The 19,923-nt window shown below is 37.4% G+C and overlaps 2 protein-coding genes across 3 annotated transcripts; one reads left to right on the top strand and one right to left on the bottom strand.

The window, feature by feature from the left end:
• Positions 1–5,119: 5,119 nt before the first annotated feature.
• Positions 5,120–15,291, bottom strand: LOC145905733 (protein VAC14 homolog). 2 transcript variants are annotated; one of them, XM_082993008.1, is made up of 18 exons: positions 15,269–15,291; positions 14,988–15,134; positions 14,272–14,425; positions 13,745–13,912; positions 13,398–13,460; positions 12,503–12,720; positions 11,349–11,455; positions 10,781–10,918; positions 10,479–10,563; positions 10,159–10,282; positions 9,608–9,673; positions 9,189–9,285; positions 8,599–8,731; positions 7,886–8,090; positions 7,405–7,523; positions 7,072–7,151; positions 6,655–6,811; positions 5,120–6,389 (listed from the first exon to the last, which is right to left on the bottom strand). In XM_082993008.1, the coding sequence occupies exons 2-18, from the start codon at positions 15,077–15,079 to the stop codon at positions 6,251–6,253; spliced, it is 2,145 nt and encodes a 714-aa protein (XP_082849134.1). In that variant the 5' UTR covers positions 15,080–15,134; positions 15,269–15,291; the 3' UTR covers positions 5,120–6,250. The 2 variants fall into 2 exon arrangements, 1 of the variants encoding a protein (XP_082849134.1); XR_014402771.1 differs by having other exon boundaries at positions 6,249–6,389; positions 6,655–6,804; positions 7,064–7,151.
• A 1,857-nt stretch (positions 15,292–17,148) lies between these two features.
• Positions 17,149–19,703, top strand: LOC145906506 (putative uncharacterized protein C7orf78). Its single transcript, XM_082993938.1, has 5 exons — positions 17,149–17,404; positions 17,539–17,865; positions 18,258–18,354; positions 18,843–18,982; positions 19,430–19,703. The coding sequence occupies exons 1-5, from the start codon at positions 17,180–17,182 to the stop codon at positions 19,553–19,555; spliced, it is 915 nt and encodes a 304-aa protein (XP_082850064.1). The 5' UTR covers positions 17,149–17,179; the 3' UTR covers positions 19,556–19,703.
• The last annotated feature ends 220 nt before the right edge of the window (positions 19,704–19,923 follow it).

Below are 19,923 nucleotides of genomic sequence, written 5' to 3'. Positions count from 1 at the left end.
GTGCAGTTTTCCTGTGATCTTTTTACATCGAACAGTTTGTAATCTGTGAAAAGGTGCAAAGCATCTATTTTTAGTCGATCGTTGAAATTGGCTACGAAGCGTCAGCGAAACTGATTGAGGCAGGTGGCGCAGCTTGAATTGACCAGCGGATTGACGTGTTGGAATTCTGCTGTTGTCATATAATCTGTCATGGGCATTTTGCGTTGTAAACCGTTTGCGATTGCTTTCAAATACGTATGCACACAGAGCGTATTGATGCAAAATAATGTAAAACCAAGTTGTTGCAAAAGGGTTCAATAAATGCGAGATATTGGATTTTTCACCGTTTTCTACATGGGTTAAGATGGTTTAACAAGTATATAAGTATGTTATTTGCGGTTTGTGAAGGAGCATAATATTGGTGTTAGTTTGTTTAGCGCTTGAATGTAGCGAGGCAGCCTGCACGTTTTAGGGCGTAAAGTAGTTCGCAAAATTTAGAAAGAACTTTTACATATTTCTGGGATCTTAAAGTTCTTTATGTTTTTTTGACTTCTAAAACAGTTCAAGGACATTTTCGCTGTCGGAAGAACTTCGCCCTGGGCGTTGGTTTATGATCTTAATGATAATGACAAAATCTGATAGGACGTCGTTATTTTGATTGCGACGAGAAAAGGTTGTTGAATCAAAAAATCAAGTTCAAAACAGGAATTGTTTGACAATTTAAGGCGACAATAGATTCTACGTTTGTTCTGTCACAATGATTACAATTATAGAAACAACCGCATTGTTTTGTAATAAAAATGACAAACTTATCTAAATTTTGCGCTTCATTTTAAAGGCAAGAATTTGGTGGTTGCAAAATTGATTTGGAATGTATTAAATAGGCCCTTTTAAAATCTGCAGGCAATTGTGTCCCAGTTTTTTTAAAGCTAAAACAACAAACAAGAGCTTGTCAACGCCACAATCAGACAACCGCGTGCCCTGTGTGACATCACAGATGAACACAAGCGGACTTTTGGAACCCACTTTTCACGATTGCTTCATGGGCTTTCTTGACCACTCTTTTTTCATATTGTCTTCATTCTTAAACTTGTTGTTCAGGGAGTTTGGACAAAAGACTTGTTTTGTTGTTTTTTTGGACAAAAGACTTGTTTTGTTGCAAGTTTTGTTGTTACTTGAACTGTACCGTTAATTATTTTTAGTTTTGGTTTGAACTGTGCATATTGCTCGATTTAAAATGTTACTTTGACAACTTTGTGTCAACGCTTCTAGTTTCAGAAAACATGTTTCGCTTTTTATTAAGCATCTTCAGTTCATGTACATAATGCTGCAAATTGCTGCAGAGACTTTTGCAATTAGACAGTATTGACTGGATTGCCGAGTCGCCTAATGAAATAGCTGGCGACACGCTTGTGAATAAAAGTATTTTTAATTGTGCCAGAAGATCAGATTAATCGAAACACAAAACGCCAGGCAGCAACAGCAATAGTTGACTGGATTGTTTCATTGACTTTGAATTATTTTGTGTGATCCACAGAGTATATAGAGTTGTATTTAGCGCTAATAGGCAAATTTGTACAAAATGTCAAGCGATAAACGACTAGAGGAGCTGCAGAAGTTGGTTCAACAACTCAGGTTGGAAAACAGTCTGGAAAGAATTCCCGTTTCAAAATCCGCCAAAGAACTTCTGGATTATTGCATCGACAACGAACAAAACGACAATTTAATTACAAAGGAAATGGCAAATCCTTTCAAGCCGGAAAAACCCTGTCCTGTCCTGTAGCTGGATTGTTGTACCCTCCACCGCCGCTGTAAATGTCTGTGCTTGGACTATCTGTATAACTGTGCTTTTGCGGCAATCCATAACAAAATTATACGACGAAAGATCGGCGCGCGCTGATTTTACACTGTGCTAAATCATCTGAAAGCTGTTCCCACGGATATTTGGGATGGGGGAATGGCTAAACGTACAGCTGTTATGCAAGGCCCATGTGGCAGGTTGCATCCACTCAGTTGTTAGTAAAAAGCACGTGTTTGGGATTTAATACAAATCATTGAGAACATTCAAAATGCATTGAGGACAAGGATCAACGCGCTATGTCCCCTGGAAAGCACTCTGCTATTATCTTTTACATTTTATTGTGGTTCTTGTGCATTTTGTGTCAATGGCTGTGCTGCTGGCGACTGATTGCTTCTTTAACATTTTTAAAACCTAATATTTTCTGCTTTAACAACAAACGTTGGCATATTTTTGTAAACCTCTCACGTAACTGAGTGAAACCTGCTTAAACCGTTGTACGATCTCTATGTTTGCTGTGTTCATTGTTCTAGAAAACCTCCAGCTTTGTAATGAATTTTACGTGTTGCAGTTGTTTATATTCCATTGTTCGCGTCGCTTAACTCTAGTAGAGATAACATAAATTACACAGATGTTTGTTATGTTGCAGAAACCAAAAATTAAGTTTCCGAATAGAAAATGTCTAACAACAAAAGACTGCAAGCGATGGAAAAGTTGGTTCAACAGCTTCGAATTGAGAACGACGTCGACCGCGTTCCTGTATCCAAATCCGCAAAAGATCTCGTCGATTTCTGCAACGGACAAAGAATGCACGATTATCTCGTTACAAAGCAAGGACCGAACCCATTCAAACCGGACAAACCTTGCCCTGTACTCTAGAACTCTAGATACCGCGTAATTCCGCTGTACTGCCACTGTAAATGTATATGTTTTTTTTTCATGAAGAAAGATTCCCGATTTTCTAAAGAAAAACGAAGTTTTTGAAACATTGAACTAAAGAAAAATGTACAAATTGCCAATTCACCGTCTTTCGTCGCAGTTTCATTCAGTACGACCCACTGTAACGTATGAGATAAGCAGATCATCACATGTAATACGCATTTACATGCACTTACAAAGGTGTTTACAGTTGCATTGTTTAAAGTGGAACCACTGAGTGTTGTTTGAAATGCCAAGGCATGATATTTTTATTTTTTCTACCCCCATAGACAGAGTCGCGACCCTAATACTTGAATGTTGCAATTTTTTGCCAAACTTGTTTCATATTTCGTAGCAATACGCGGGAATGTTGGTGTGTTTACATTATGCAGAAACTTGTTGCAAGAAATAATTGTGTGTACCAAACCTACATGTGTTCGTTGCGGTCCAGAATAACGTTTTCGTGGCAAAAACTGGTTTCAAGCTTTGGTACAAAAGTCCAGTGTCTTGGTCTGAAATATTGGTTTACGATTCCTTTCGTGTGGGAAATGGCAAATCCTTTCAAGCCGGAAAAACCCTGTCCTGTCCTGTAGCTGGATTGTTGTACCCTCCACCGCCGCTGTAAATGTCTGTGCTTGGACTATCTGTATAACTGTGCTTTTGCGGCAATCCATAACAAAATTATACGACGAAAGATCGGCGCGCGCTGATTTTACACTGTGCTAAATCATCTGAAAGCTGTTCCCACGGATATTTTGGATGGAGGAATGGTGAAACGTACAGCTGTTATGCAAGGCTCAGTTGTTAGTAAAACCACTCAGTTGTTAGTAAAAAGCACGTGTTTGGGATTTAATACAAATCATTGAGAACATTCAAAATGCATTGAGGTCAAGGATCAACGCGCTATGTCCCCTGGAAAGCACTCTGCTATTATCTTTTACATTTTATTGTGGTTCTTGTGCATTTTGTGTCAATGGCTGTGCTGCTGGCGACTGATTGCTTCTTTAACATTTTTAAAACCTAATATTTTCTGCTTTAACAACAAACGTTGGCATTTTTTGTAAACTTCTCACGTAACTGAGTGAAACCTGCTTTAATCCGTTGTACGATCTCTATGTTTGCTGTGTTCATTGTTCCAGAAAACCTCGAGCTTTGTAACGAATTTTACGTGTTGCAGTTGTTTATATTCCATTGTTCGCGTCGCTTGACTTTAGTAGCGAAACCATAAATTACACAGATGTTTGTTTTGTTGCAGAAACCAAAAATTAAGTTTCCGAATAGAAAATGTCTAACAACAAAAGACTGCAAGGGATGGAAAGGTTGGTTCAACAGCTTCGAATTGAGAACGACATCGACCGCGTTCCTGTATCCAAATCCGCAAAAGATCTCGTCGATTTCTGCAACGGACAAAGAATGCACGATTATCTCGTTACAAAGCAAGGACCGAACCCATTCAAACCGGACAAACCTTGCCCTGTACTCTAGAACTCTAGATACCGCGTAATTCCGCTGTACTGCCACTGTAAATGTATATGTTTTTTTTTCATGAAGAAAGATTCCCGATTTTCTAAAGAAAAACGAAGGTTTTGAAACATTGAACTAAAGAAAAATGTACAAATTGCCAATTCACCGTCTTTTGTCGAAGTTTCATTCAATACGACCCACTGTAACGTATGAGATAACCAGATCATCACATGTAATACGCATTTACGTGCACTTACAAAGGTGTTTACAGTTGCATTGTTTAAAGTGGAACCACTGAGTGTTTATTGAAATGCCAAGGCATGATATTTTTATTTTTTCTACCCCCATAGACAGAGTCGCGACCCTAATACTTGAATGTTGCAATTTTTTGCCAAACTTGTTTCATATTTCGTAGCAATACGCGGGAATGTTGGTGTGTTTACATTATGCAGAAACTTGTTGCAAGAAATAATTGTGTGTACCAAACCTACATGTGTTCGTTGCGGTCCAGAATAACGTTTTCGTGGCAAAAACTGGTTTCAAGCTTTGGTACAAAAGTCCAGTGTCTTGGTCTGAAATATTGGTTTACGATTCCTTCGTGTGGGCATAATTTCGAAAAAACTCCCTATTTTGTGGCTAGCTGCCCAACAATTTCTCTAAAAGCAGTCAAACAGTTAATTGTTATGATAAGAAATACTGAATAGCTTCATAATATGTGATTATTAAACAGAAAATAACAACATGAATTTGCCAAATCACTTCACGTCGCCGCTTGAAGTGCCAGGGTTTTTGGCCCCTATACCCTGGAATAGTTCTTATGCTCCCCGGTTAGCAATCAGTGTCAAAATTTGAGCTTGCAGAATTAAATAACCAAGTTTTAAGGACAACAACAGCGGTACCAAGAAATCATATCTCCAAATTTAGATTTTGTTACTTTGCTTACACAGAACAAACGAACGATTATTGCACGACAAAAGGTGATTATTACGAGGCAACAGAAGTACCTTTATTTTAAATGTATCGAAATAATGTCGACAAAATGCCTGGCCCCACTGAAGTAGATATAGCTAAATATTTTTTGCTTTGTGATATTTTCTTATAAAACCTGGAAAATTACAACCCAACGTCGACGCGCGGACCACAAAAATTCATCAGGAAAGTTGGAAAAGGAAATCCATGTAAATGTGGAACAAATCACCGATATTAGTGTTTAAAACCTCCCGTATGGGTGGATTTAAAAGATTGGAAATTTAGAAATCACCAAGGGGTAGTGAAATACTTATTAAGGTGGGAATGGTCGCCTTTTCGGTTTCACAGTGAAATTGCTATACTTTTATAGTACAAGTCACTGTACAAGACAACTTAACAAGAGGCTACCCTTGGCACCAATGAGATAACAACATTAACTCAAAAAAATAATTTTATGTGTACAGAATGTGCAGTAATTTAGAGATTCTCAAGACGCTTTGCGCCATTGACCCCTATGGTATGGATCTGTATTTTTGCGGACTACCAGATTTACGTCACATTAAATCTTCCCGCCCAATTACAACGGAAGAGAATAGAAAACAAGAAAAAGGCAACCTAGATTTACGATGGCAAAAGTTTAAGTTCAACCTTGGTTGTCAAATAGTCACGGAGTCGAGTTGGGGAAACCCCTAGAGTATAATTTAATGACGCAACGTGTTTTTGTTCATGAATATGTGAACTTTGAGGGATGCTTTATTGCACATACGTTTAAACTTAGTGTTTGCATTGCAGGTAAACAACCAAAAAATGCACGAAAAGTTAATCCACGTACCTTACGTCGGAGGTTATAACAAGTAAAATACACGGTACTGAGCAGGTAACGTTGGTGCGAGGCTTTTTAAGCGTGAGTGACTTTTTTTTATCACTCACAAAAGGTTTCCTAATGAACAACGCACATTTACAAAAGTCAACCGCGTAAAAAGGGAGGTTGCCATGGAAATAAAGGCTTTGGTCGCCAACGAAGGCTGTACTGCATTTTACTACACTGCGAACACTGCTGAGTTTCCGCCACATCGCGGCGCTGTTGCTTCATGACGTACTCGGTGACCATGGCAACAAAGGTCACGTGTGGTGGATCGCGGCCGACGCCTGGAGACGTTTATGTTTGCGGAAGGCGGCGTGTTGTCGCTGAACCGTGACGAAATGACCGAACAAGTCGTCGAAATTGACGTCATCGAGGCGGTTGCCAGAGCTGTGATGTCTGTGGAAAAATGATGGACTTGTTCACATACAAACAAAAAACAGGTGCTCTTACAATTTCATCCAAGCATTGGCTAATCTGGATCCAAAGTCATTTGCAACATTATACATAGCAGCATGGCAACGTTTATTTCTGTAGGCTAAAATAAGCTTTCCAACTAGAGACAAATATATTTCGCTAAAATAATCATCGTATGTGTCTTATTAAACACATAAAACTCTACAGACGTTTTGCTGAAGTGTTACAATTTTCACAGTGAGCTTACTCTGTTAGATCCGGAAGTACATTTGGATTAGGAACACAGTTAAGTCGGTGGCATAAAGTATCAAAGGATCTGCTCTGTGGAAGCAACATCAAAAGGGAATAGAGGGATTTGGTGAGAAAACGTCGACTTGGCGATTCCAGTAGTTGAAGTCTCAAAACTTTGAACATTTCGGAAATATGATTTAATTATTCAAGCCCATCCCTTCATACGTATGGTATGTAAATAAGTACCAAAATACACAATGTTGGGTTTTGAAGAATTACGACAAGCTTAAAGTGTTGCTTTCTTCATATATAGCCAACAAGTAAGTTAATTAATAGAAAACCTCAAATTTGTTCATCTTCTAGGCAGATAAATCAACAAGGATTTACACAACTTAAGCAGGAAAAGTTAATCTGAATATTTTTACAAACTTACAAGCAAATATCGGTGATTCGAGGAGTTGGACAAGTTTGTCAAGTTCAAGAAGGAATTCCACGGTCAGTTCAAAATCAGAACTAACATTTCGATGGTCAAGGACAAAATACATTAAATTACCAAAGAAAAAGTTGTTCAGTCCTTAATTTAGTAAATTACTATACCACAGCAGTCACGGACATAACGCAAGAAAATCCTGAAACAGTTCGGTGTGATTATTGTGGACGATCTTGTCTTGCCAGGCAAAGACTTCATGCTCATATACTTAGGATTGACTACATTTTGTTACCATTATTGCGAGCATGAACAAAGTATTAATACTTGAAAGGATACAATTTGTGAATAAGCTGACAACAATGCTGGTAGTTTTGTGTGAGAAGACAGAGCGCAATCGTCGCAACCGCATTATGGCACCAACTTCGGTACAAACAACAGAAAAAATCGCTTGTTTCCTAAAAGAAAAATATAAGTATTTCTATAACTCTAGAGCATTTCACTTATACTGGAGAGATTTAAAATAATTCTTCTTACACTTAAACATGATTTCTTTGCCGGGTGCTAAAAAAGTAACTAGAAGAAGTAGAATTTCTGGGTCTATTGAGATGACCTTTTTATTAATGTCTGGTGTTACGCAGTTCACGAAAAAATGTTATCCGAAAAAAAATCAAGTCGGGTTCGAGCTTTCAGACTGGAATAACATATTTGCTTGGAATCAAATTGTTTGCCACAGTCTGTAATTATTCAGTTTCGGGTCCGCAAATCTCTACCTGTCACCACTTTGTCAACACAATAACCCCCCCCCCCCCAAACTTACCGACCCCTCCCCGTTCTTTAGTTTATCGCGAAGTTCGCTCAGCTCGCTTGACGTCATCAGAATGTTGCTAATCTTTTTCACCGCATGAGCGCAAAACTTCGGGTTTTCATTTTCACCCAAGGTCATCTCTGTTTGATGGGTGAAGGTCAAAGCTTCGGCAATCGCTCGGAACACGTTTTCGGCGTTGAGGAGGGCGCAGAGTTGTCTGAAAGCAAGGAATTCTTAATGTTTTGCAACAGCACAAATGTAGTGTAAGTAAGATTCCACACAACTTGGCTTTGACGGTTTTCCTAATGTTTAGCAGCAGCACAAATGAAACCTAAGGAACTTTTACTTAAAAAAGTAACTTGTATACCTCTGGTGTTTGTATGGAAGCCGTGTTTAAACGTAGAAAAATACTGTAAGGGTCAGTTGTAGTTCAAATTAAAATGTTAACAACGAGTAGAAATATTAGCTATGATAAGTCGGCACGATCACATATGAAGGTGCAACCCAATATCAAAACGTTGGCATGAAAACCAAAATCTATTTTAAATTGGAACAATGTGAATAGGAAACATAGTAGTGAAGTGACGTAGGACGCCTATATCGTAAAAGTGGAATTTGCAATCGTTTCAATGCAGGTTGTTGAGGGCGCATACAACGTTCACGGAATTTGTTTCACCAAGAATTCAAACAAAACCTAAATTCCGCACAAGTTGATCAGCACTAACCTGATTATGAACGTACTCCGAACTTCCAACAAATTGTTATCGGTTTTAAACAATTCCAACAGCTGATGAATGAACTTGGTAAAATAGACGTTCAACACGAGTGGTGACGTCATCGATTGTGTTGATGCGTTCACTGTGACGTAACAATATGGTTTGTGATTAGGCACTGAAAGTGGAACATGACATTGTTGCTAAAATATACAGTATAAGGTGGGCGCTTTCGGTTGCAAGCCATTTTGTCACACAAGAAGCCGCCAACAACGTTAATTACCGTTTTTTCAAAACAACATTCAAATATTAAACATGTCATGGACATAGTTTGAAGTCAGCTGATTTATTTTTCTATGTTAATAATAAACCAGCTGAATTCAATCTGAAACGTTCTGTTTCAAGTCATTGACTTCCTATCGGAATAAATTGGTGTCACTAGTAGAAACACAATGCCCAGTAGAGGTACAGATTCTGGCAAGATTAGGGTACCAGTCACATCATGTACACTGATGCTATAATTACTAATATCATTTACAATGCATACGAATTACTACTTCCTTCAGGTTTCAACGGTTTGGTTTAGTTTAATTAATTCTCACAATTTTGTCGCGTTCCGATTGATAGTTTGCTGTCAATGGGAGTTCCAGCTGGTGATGAAGCGATTTCCGCCATGCATTCCAACGTCTTTAACACGACCTACATATATATATTATATAAAAGAATCAGGTGCTATGTTTTGTCATGATGTAGATTTAACCGTCATTTAAGTGTTAACATCATAAGTTATTATTATTTGTGATGAGGTAGATTAATTTGAAATGTGATTTAGTATCTACAAACGTTGAAACGAGGTTTTGTCGCTTTTAAACAAAGGTGTTGTGCAATATGGGCCAGTCTATTATACTCAGCATTATGAGAAAACCCGTGAGTTGTGTTCCTAAGTGTTGTGATCTTGTTATGTTAAAACTATTTTAAGGGGGTTTTAATGATTTTTGAAAAGAAACAAATTGAGGGAAACCTCATCTGCGTGGTCGGTCAACATCCTCACGACTTCTGGGAAAAGAACTTCAATGTGTTGGAAAATCTGGAAAAATTACGGACAGAGTGGAAACGTTTTGTTCTCAGTTTAATTAGGGGATTTTGTCAACTGTATGATTGCAGCAATGACCAGGATCTTTTAAACTTGAAGCAATCCAACTATACTGGAACCTTCTTTGCAAAAATCTAGTTTTGAATCTTAAAAGCTTATGCCGTGATTTACGTATTCTTAAAATTACATACACCGTATTTTTAAGAGAGAAAGTGTCAAAATGGCTACGGGAACCAGTCTTTGCAGGTCGGTGACCGGCGGATCTGTCTTTACAAATCAGTAGAGATTCTCAGGAATATATTACAAACGTATTTTCAATTGTATTTTTTCTACCAATAGAATACAGAAATTGAGCAACTCATTTTTAGCGAATGTAATTATATATTTACTAACATTTCATCACAAAACTCACAGTTGCACATTGATCCATGCAAGAAGCAAGGAAACACCAACATATAGTCTGTATATTCTTAACTTACACTGTATGGAATTTGTACCAGAAGATGTGAAATCCACCGAATCACCGCACATTTGGTCACCGTTGATTTGGAGTAGAGATAATTAGTTAAAACCTTCACCATTTCCTCCAAAGGTAAAGGAGAGCTTAAAAGTACAAAGGGTAGTTCGATATAACTTAAACTGTTGTGGAACTTTGTTGCAACTGCGCCAGGTTCCTATGTTTGCGACAAAAAAGCAAAGCTTGCCCGAAAAAATTGAACTTTGTGCAGACGTCAAATAACGTTAGAATTAGATTCAGGGCCGACCTTAGTTTTATCTGCAAATATTTATGCCCGGTTACCAGTCTTCGTTGTCTTTTTGATCGTAGTTCGTTCCGATCAGTTTCATCAGACTCTGGTTTGCCAACTTTGCAGTTTCTTTTACTCGTGATGAGATTAAACCCATTAAAGAATAATAATACATTGTAAATGTGGAGTGAACACAAATATTATCATAATCTTTAAACTTGCTTTTCCACTTTGACAAAAAAATTTACTAAGATAAAATGATTTTGACACATTTCTTTAAATTTATGCTGATTTACTGATTTGAGGAGAACAAACTGACTGACAATATGGAAAATTGATTTGAAAAAAAAGATATTTTTATGTTCTGGCTCTTCGCAAGCAAAAGTGGACAACATGGCACCCATAATCCCCGAAGAAAATGGCAATATTTGTGGCCCAGCATAGATGATGAACTTATGCAACCATTCCAAAGCTGTTCCCTTGATCAAGGTATCTAGAAATCATAAAAAATCCGGTCAGCCAGTGGCCATTGAATTTACAGCAGTTTAAGACCAAGTAAGCCATGGCCATTTCGGCAGCTAGTTTCAAAAACACATCACAACACTTTCCACATTTTTTTGTGCCATTTGACTGCCATTGGGATGTGCAAAGTTACTGGAAAACGATTTTGTTTCCATACTTTACTATATAGCATTTTAGCTGTTGTACAAATTAAAAATTTAATTACTTTAATATAATGTATGTACATACGACTCTGCAAAAAGGCAAAAAATACAAAAACTTATATATCTCTGAAAAAGGTCAAACCTTTGCCATGCGTTGCTATAAAATTTTGTTTGAGGTTATCAAATTACTGGTTCTGGACAGTTAGGAACCACTAAATTAAACGGATGTAAATATTGAATGAATAAGTATTACCAAACCTTGTGACTGACAGTGTCTGACCACAATATTAACCATCCCATTAAACTCAACATGGTCTGGGTTGCTTTCGATCTTTGCCAGGAATTCGCTCAGTGTTGTCTGACACCTGACATAGAAATAATAAACTTTGTAAATGTTTCCGAGCGAAGTCATGGAAATTTGATCCGTTTTCAGAGACATCCATTATGAAACCTATTACCATATAACATCACGTTTCCTGTGACAGGAGTTCTGTGTACAAGTTGTCACGAATACACTAACTTACCACAAATAAAACTGATTACTTTCAGTATTCCTCACAGCATGCATGGTGCATAACATCGCAGAGATATGCACGAGCAATCTAATGTCTAGCAGTCACCAAATCTTTTACTTTTCAGTGATTTTTTTCACATGCAATATACATATATGTATATACTTCTCAGGTTTATATGCTTACAATCTTGCAAAGATGCACTAACTTACATCGAACAATTTGCATGCATTTAGTAACATCGTTTGTATAAAAACCTTCACTTGGCACCAATTGATTAATTTGAAAACATGATACGTTTAAAGTCATTCTAAAAATAGGCAACAGCCATGGTCATGGTGTTCATAAAACAATGGACATGAAATATCAGTTATCTATTAGGTTATTGTACTAGAAGTGCAGCATATAGGATTGGTATAACAAAAAGTACTAAAGCCAATACTCAGAACATAACAATAAAATGCAAAAACTTCAAAGTTAGCAGTTAAAATGTTTGGTTTAAAACATCCCTGTTTTTAATAAAAAATCTTTGAACATGCTAAAGGATAACCCATGGCCAACCAATCACAACAATTGTTCATCTGAAAGCTTCACTGTTTACTATATGTTCCAAATTCTATGCACCTAAAATACTAAAATATATGACAGTGGTTCTTCCAACTAATGTGAAATTACAGGATTGTCTTTAAACCGAAAGTAGTAATGGGCAAAAAAGGTCAAGAACCACTCTTATATGACAATGGCCAGTAACGTTCTGTGTAAACACCATGAAAACCGTAAAACTACCAAGCTCACATAAGCACCATACACTGCGGTCCACCAGGAAATTATAATGTACAACTTTTGCTACTCCATAAACCAGCAACGTTAACTTGTTTGAACAACACACTTCCCACTTACATATTCCTTATCTCCTTGCTTGAGTCTCCAAGTATTTCAAACAAGGCATCAAGAAGCTCACGGAGAAAAGCCATTGTATCGATCTCGGGAATGGACATGATGCAGATGAGCCACTGGACGAGGAACCTTCTTGTGTGTGCTTTCTTTGTGTAAAATCTCTCTCGCAACAGAGACACGAACGCAGCAACATCAAATGTTGGAGTCTCGGTAATGATATCCTTCAAAACATAAAGCAAAAATTTCACTGTACACTAAAACAGTGCTTCCCAACCAGTGGGTCGCTAAGCATTTCTAAATGTTACAGTTTTCTATTAGATCACGAAAATTGCATATGTATACATTGTTTCTTTTCTCGTTAAATTGTTTTTTATTCGTTTGGTCATATCTCATTGTGTTTCGCAAAATAAAACTTGCATTAAAAGTGGTTTGCGAACTGAAAAAGGTTGGGAAGCATTACACTAAAACACAGTAAAGACTGGTGGTAAACACAGTTTTGCATTTGATGGCTTAAAACCAAGGGGCATAGATACCTACCCTTTGTGACTGAAGGGCTACATGCAGTTTGCACATGAATTTGCAGGTTATTTGACTGGGATTTATGTTCTTGTTTTCACCAAATGTTGGTGCATGTTGAAACAAAACCATCTAAAAATTATCACTTGCAGACATTTTGGGCTTTTTTTGTGATGTAACTTGTGTAATTAGGTGCTAACATTGAAGTTACGGTTGAAGCAATGGGATTTACACTACAAAAGCTATATAAGCAAAAGGATGTGTGTGACTTTCACTTTCTGTGCTTTCTAAACTGATGTAGATTATATGAGAAAGTTATTTGGTAAGCTGGATTACAATTATTATGCTGACAAGTCACATGTTTTCAACACAATAGGATTACCTTTAACAGACGATCCAATAATTCCGACCCATTCCTAACATTTGTATCCGGATCCGACGATAACTGCAATAAAACATTCAATTTACTGGAATTATGAATAATCAGATGAAAATAATTGAAAAAAATTAAGCTCCCTTTAATCAGTACCTCAAGTTGGCTTTGAAATCAACGTTTTGTTTGGCTTAAAATCTTGTATTTAACTTGGGTAAATTTGTTTAATAACGGCATGAATAGGTCTGCACACATTATTTTGTGTGTTCTTCAATACAGATGAGAACATATTTCACATGCTTGATTCTTAAAAAAGCACAAAAAATGATTCCTCCAATTTTTTATGGTTTTAATACCTTGCTCAAAACATCAAAAAGTTCATTGAAATACGGAAGTGTGTCGGAACGTGAAACTTTAACGATGTTGTAGAGAGATTCACATGCGAAATATCGCATTCTGCTGTCTTGGTCAGCAGAACAAATGAGAACTGGTTTCAGTAAGCTTTCAAGATGTGGTTGTATGTTCTGAAATTATAAAATATCATGCTTGTTGGGTCATTACTGCATTGAGTTAAAACCAGTCAAAAAATTAACAACCAAAATTGCGCGATGCAGAACTGCCACTATAAGAAGCAGATATGTTCTGTAATCAAAAAATTACATTTGGGATTCAACTTACAATAGTGGACAAAAAATAAAAAAAAAACTGTTTACAGAGCTTAATGAGTGAAGCAACACACCTAACTCTAGTAAAACATAGTGGTAATTCTAGTTCTAAAAGATTTCCATAATAAATGCTGGGACATAATCTACAGATTGCTGGTATTCTATGTGCACTATAATATGTTACAGATATAGATAAATATTATCACCAGGACACTGACCTGACTGCCCAGAGCAATAGCACAAGCAGCAAGTCCAATTAATCCCCCCTTCCGACTGTTTGGATTTTGAGAAAGCGTGAAATCTCGTGCAAGCAAGGTTACCGTGTCTTGGATATTGTGGCTACTGCCCTCATTAGCATAATTCCTCACCAATCTAATGAAACAATACTTTCCAGTTAAATTCTTTACGTGTTACGAGATAAACTCTACAGATACTTCTTGTAATAGTTGTCCACATTATTAAGACGAGAAAAAAAGGTCATGCATTGTTTTACCATAATCTGCACACATGATGGTGAATACACTATAAATATTGCTGACTACTGCTCTTGTGGCAAACTTTATTTTTATCGACGTTTCTTGACGTTTCGGCCGTTATGAGGCTTCATCAGGAGGTATGAAATGTAAATGAAGCAATGTGGACAATGTTGTGGCACATAAACAAAGAATGAAGGCTGCTGCATAACAGCTGAAACGTCGATAAAAATAAAATTTGCCAGAAGAGCAGTATTTAGTAAAAAGTATGCCTAGCAGCTTCAGTAACAATATACACTATTAATATATATACAAGCAAAATTACAGACTTTTCCATCTGGAGTTATCTTTGTTAATAAGGCAATAATTTGTTAGGGCAATAAAAAGCAGCAAGACAGAACAAATCAAAAATACACAACTTTATACAACAGTCAGTTGAAACAGTATGTCAAAAATATTACTTTTCAATTTCCAGTGCAGCAACTTTTCTTCTCTCGTACAACTTGTCATGTAACATTCGTATAATTGTCGGTGAAAGTGTTGCGGAATTCATGTCGAAGTTTTAACATCGAAACTTTGGCGGCAAATCACAGAACTTGACTAACAAACTTGAAAATAACTTAAAATAAGTAAAACCACAATATATTAAATAATATGAAAAACAAGTTAACCTAGCACACTAATTCCATTAAACTGTCATTGCTTCATAACACATTATCGTTTAGATATTGACTTGACTCACCTAGTGCCTTTAACGGTTGTTTAAAAGAATATGCCGGCGTTTTTATTTTCACAAGGGTTAAAACTATTTAGTGACAAAAGTACAATTTTTTCTATGATTTCTATGTTTAGGTAAATTTTTTGTTATATTTGTCATTTTTCTTTGATCTGGGAAATAATTATTTAAAAGTAGTTTTTTTTAATTAAAGATAAAGTATAAACCCTTTGTGTGTGAACCGCAGGCCAACGATATGTCCTTTTCATCAACGAAAACGGCATTTTTTTCCCGAACAAACCTCACACAAAGAGAGTCCATTTAAACAGTTTAAATGCCGACAGGAGGCCGAGGTATTGAAACTTGATATTACGCTTGTGGTAGCGAAGGCTGGACTTCCAGTATAACAATAGCTTCGGCGTGGGTATGTTGATACAGACCGCAAGTAGTCGCGCAAAAACCCAGAGTAACAAAGTTTGAAGGTAGTTGTTGATTTACTTGTCTGAGTTAAAGTGCAAAGCTAATTTACTCATTCACAGCCTAATGGAGTTGATATGGGAAACACTACGTTTTTAGTCGTTTTGGTTCAGTTGTCAGGTCGACACGAGGCTTATTTGTGATAAGTCTAACTTTTCTGAAAACAACTCAATCCAAATTTTTTTTTGTTTGGCTATTAAGCTAATTTGACAAACAATAATTTTACAAAATGAAAAAGCGTTAGCATTTTAGTTGCTAAGAGCTGGATATAAGTGTTGTAATGTGTTCATATAGTCGTATTTGTAACAGACCGTACATAATTACGTTTTATTGATATACTCTCGTTGTTTCAAAACCGCACGGCTTTTAGATATTTAGCAACACCAGAGAATAATTGGCGAGTACATCGGGATAATAACGTCTGTGTTTACCTGGAAGCAAGCCTGCTAATCTTTCAAGCGCTCTGTTTAGTTCATTGAATCTGAGACAATACACCCAGTTTGTGGGAAGGAAGGGTCGCAGATAAACAAGGACCTCGGCATGTTGGAGGCACGCTCAGTGAAAAGACACGACAGTTATTAAATACAAAGGAAATTGCCTGGTCCAATTGACTAATGTTGGTGTCAGGTAGAAATTTATCATTTAATCTGCTTGTTGTGTGAGATAAAGTCCTAATATAGAAGTAAAAAGACAGGTATTATTTTTGTCCAAACTTTTTGTTTTTTTACGGTTTTTACAGAGTATAAGCAGTAGAGTCAATAATGTTTTTTTTTGTGAGCTGCAGACAGGGCCACTGTTTAACCGAATAGATCTCTTCAGTGCAGCTGTGCCGTAATTTTTACTGTGAAATTAATAGCAAAAAAATTTTAACAATCGTCTAAAGCGCAAGTGTTTTCATCCAACCTTATACCGGAGAATTTGCGAAAGCGCTGGTTATAATGGCATAGAGTGCGTTGAGCCCTCAGAACGGCTTGTGGCAACCGTTACGCAAACAAGCAACTTGTTTGTAAGAACTTCAAGTGCCTCTTCACCGACTGGTTTCGTCTCAAAAGCTTTTGCGAAAGTTTTAGACCACAAATTCATACTTTTGTTTTGAAATATAAAGTACCCACCTCTCCATAAATATTTCGCAATGCTGTGTCAACTATAAACAACACATACACATTATGTGCTACAAGGTTGTAGAATATGTCGTTTTAATTGCCAAGAATGTACAGTTTCAGGAAAGCCAAAAATCTATCGGAGGGTTCGAAGAAATTATGGTTGGCCGATTCTTGGTTAAATTGCTGGATTTCGATCCAAACAAAACTGTTTCTGTCATAAATTATTAGAATCGTAATCAAAGTTAAATTCCTCCTTTCAATTACTTCCAACCTCACTAATTACAACCATCAAAATAGTAAATTTGTTTTTCTATGTTTCTAAGCAGAACAGACCAATAAAATCACCTTATTTAGTCACATGATGGCTGCCATGACAATGTCGCCCCAAACCAGCGCGGACTTTTCGCACCAAAGTGACGTCATAATGCAACTTGACGCGTCGAAAAACTTCGACTTCGGTTCGAAAACTAAATTCGAATCCCAGAAAGCGAGCGCCGCCCGACGAAGTCAACTTTACGAACCGACGGTGAATCCGTATGTTTACAACGTGTGGAAACTGCAACCGCCTAATTTCAACGCCCAGGTTAGCTTGTGTTAAGGCTAATATTAGCTTGAAAATGTTATTGATATCTTAAAACGTGTCGTTGTTCCAACATTATATTGATTTGGTTTTATATTAATAAACGGAAACGTATGTCTAATTATTACGTCACACAGGCTTTCGAACCGTCGCCGATCAAGCGGAACACGCGAGAAGCGATGCGTCCATGGCGATACGATGACGTCACGTCATTCAAAGGCACCGAATCGGTTCCCAGTGCGGCCGAAAGACGGCACAGCGACAAAAGAAAACAGGATTATTTCCGACAGCTAGAGGGCGACGGAGAGCGCCGAGCGAAGACCTGCGGAGATTTGGAGACGAGGAAAAAGTTCAGGTTGCGGTTCCACGTCACTGACCCCCACGAGGCACAGATCGAGTTTGTGAAATACGGGACTTACCCGAGCGGTACTTACCGGATGCCGCAACCCCACGACTTCAGACAGGTTTGCAAATGTTTTTGTTTTATTTCCAATGGGTTTTCATTGATCATAAAATCAGATGAATATTTGCAAGTGTTCGGATTTCATGGTTGCTGTACACCGAAATAATTCGGTTTCCATAGAGACACATGTCGCAACTATCGGTTGCCTGGCAATATGGAAACACCTGTTTTATTTTTACAACACGAGCTGCATATTTGCTATGCGGCTACTATAGCGAATGCATTTTTTCATTACGACAGAAAGAACAAATACTCTAATGGCGCTGAAAATCTTGCGTGGACTACTTTCAGTGAACCTAACATAAGCGAAGTTTTCAAATTAAATTTGTGAATGGACGTGTATTTTTAGTGTTAAGTTATGTGATGGACATTTGTGAATTGTCCGCTTTTCAGTACCCATCGATAAAGACGCTCGGCTTGGATGAATTCGCCACCGATTATCAACGCGACTGCATGGGGCTCCGGACGAAATCTGAAGGATTAAGAACCCGTGAGTTTACAAAGTTGCTTGGAGTAAAAACCTTACACTGAAGCTGGTTTTAGTTTTCCGGTTTGGGAAATTTTTCGAGTTAAAATTGACCCTGCGAGTGCGTATAGGTTGTAAATCCGCTCAGTAGCCGAACCTGAGTCATGTTGCAAAGCCAGTGAAACTTAAATTTTCACCGCTTTCCGTGTGTATGTTTAAACGTAAATACACTTGGGACGTGTTTAAAATTACATTTAGTTGTCAGGGGTCGCTGTCAGCTGCAAAACCAACACAAACATAAAGTGACTTGCTAGAAAGAATCTATCAGTATCTAATTATATAACACAACTACTGATGCTGCCAGGCATCTTTTACTGTTACAAGAACGCTGCAATAATATTTAATTACATCCTGTTCATATTTACACCTCGTACTAGTCAAAGTCAATATATTGACAACGATTGATAACAAACGTTGAAGCAATAAATATTACTTTATTTATGTTGTTCCAGTCATAGGACGGCCTGTGGACGTTTTACGGAAAGTTCCGTTCCGGAGTAAATCAGAATACGCGATTCCCCGGAACCCAAAGTGGGATAACGAATTAATTCTTCCCAAACTTCCGTTCCCGAACAAGATTGCTGCTTACACGGTAAGTTATTGGGGTTTAGTTGAACGTAAGGTTTTTAATCGGGGTTGAATGGGCAAACGTTTCCACTCACAGGCCAGAAATTGTCAAAATTTTTACAGCTGGGCCAATGATTCACGTGAATGTAAGTGGAAAAAGAGGTTTCTACACTTAAGTTTATGAACTAATCTGTTTATCATAATTAACATTTAAATACCATAAAAGTAAAAAAATGTGCAACAGAGTACACAATAAAAATATGCTTGTTAAAGTTGTCAAAAAACAGAAGCGTTTCACATTTGAAATGAAAACTTTGTAAAAACAAACAGCACCCTTAAACGACATTACTTTATTCCAATTTTCCGGTTGGCCGGATTGAAAGATCCAACCGATCGAAAAGTCACACTTGTATGGTGGCCACATATATAACCAAACACATTCTCCCCCGTATTTAAATATATCGCTCTTTAGCGCCATCGGCGGATGGACAGGTCGGCGAGAAGTGCTTACTTGGAGCGGGCGGAAGCGATGATGCAAAAACGGCAGGAAGAAATAAAGCAATTTCGGGAGAAGTTTTACGAACAAACCGAGTCCTAACAAATATATATCGTTTCTTTGCTGCAAGTTGTTATTCCGTATTTGCTTATGTGGTAAAACCGTTTATGCCTTTGTTATTGAACCCTGTTTTATTGGCGTGATGTACACACTGTCCACGTTAACTGTTCGTGATTTTACTGTGGTAAGCACAATTTATTCTACAAATCTCTTTATTTCAATGTCTGAATCTTTTCTATCGGCGAAATAAGCAAAAATCTCGTCATACATCCGAGAGGCGGCGATTGCCTTTTTTCCTATATTCGAAAACGAGGGAGTCGGATCGGCAAATTAGCTTCGAATCTGTCTTAAACCTATATGTAAACGGACTATTATATGCATGTAGATTAATGTTTATTACATCATAGGTT

The sequence above is a fragment of the Ascidia mentula genome, chromosome 6, assembly GCF_947561715.1.
Source record: "Ascidia mentula chromosome 6, kaAscMent1.1, whole genome shotgun sequence".
NCBI classification, from domain to species: Eukaryota; Metazoa; Chordata; class Ascidiacea; order Phlebobranchia; family Ascidiidae; genus Ascidia; species Ascidia mentula.
Note: the sequence above shows the minus strand (reverse complement) of the source record. Positions and strands in the feature narration are given on the sequence as shown.

Excerpts from the sequence above, each read along its gene's own strand:
- LOC145905733 (XM_082993008.1), bottom strand. The coding sequence starts at position 15,079 with ATGAATTCCGCAACACTTTCACCGACAATTATACGAATGTTACATGAC. Across the intron at positions 13,913-14,271 it reads CTATTGCTCTGGGCAGTCAG|AACATACAACCACATCTTGA; the intron begins GTCAGTGTCCTG and ends TTATAATTTCAG. Across the intron at positions 10,564-10,780 it reads CGAAGAGCCAGAACATAAAA|GAGTAAAAGAAACTGCAAAG; the intron begins ATATCTTTTTTT and ends TAATCTCATCAC.
- LOC145906506 (XM_082993938.1), top strand. The coding sequence starts at position 17,180 with ATGATGGCTGCCATGACAATGTCGCCCCAAACCAGCGCGGACTTTTCG. Across the intron at positions 17,405-17,538 it reads CGCCTAATTTCAACGCCCAG|GCTTTCGAACCGTCGCCGAT; the intron begins GTTAGCTTGTGT and ends TACGTCACACAG. Across the intron at positions 18,355-18,842 it reads ATCTGAAGGATTAAGAACCC|TCATAGGACGGCCTGTGGAC; the intron begins GTGAGTTTACAA and ends ATGTTGTTCCAG.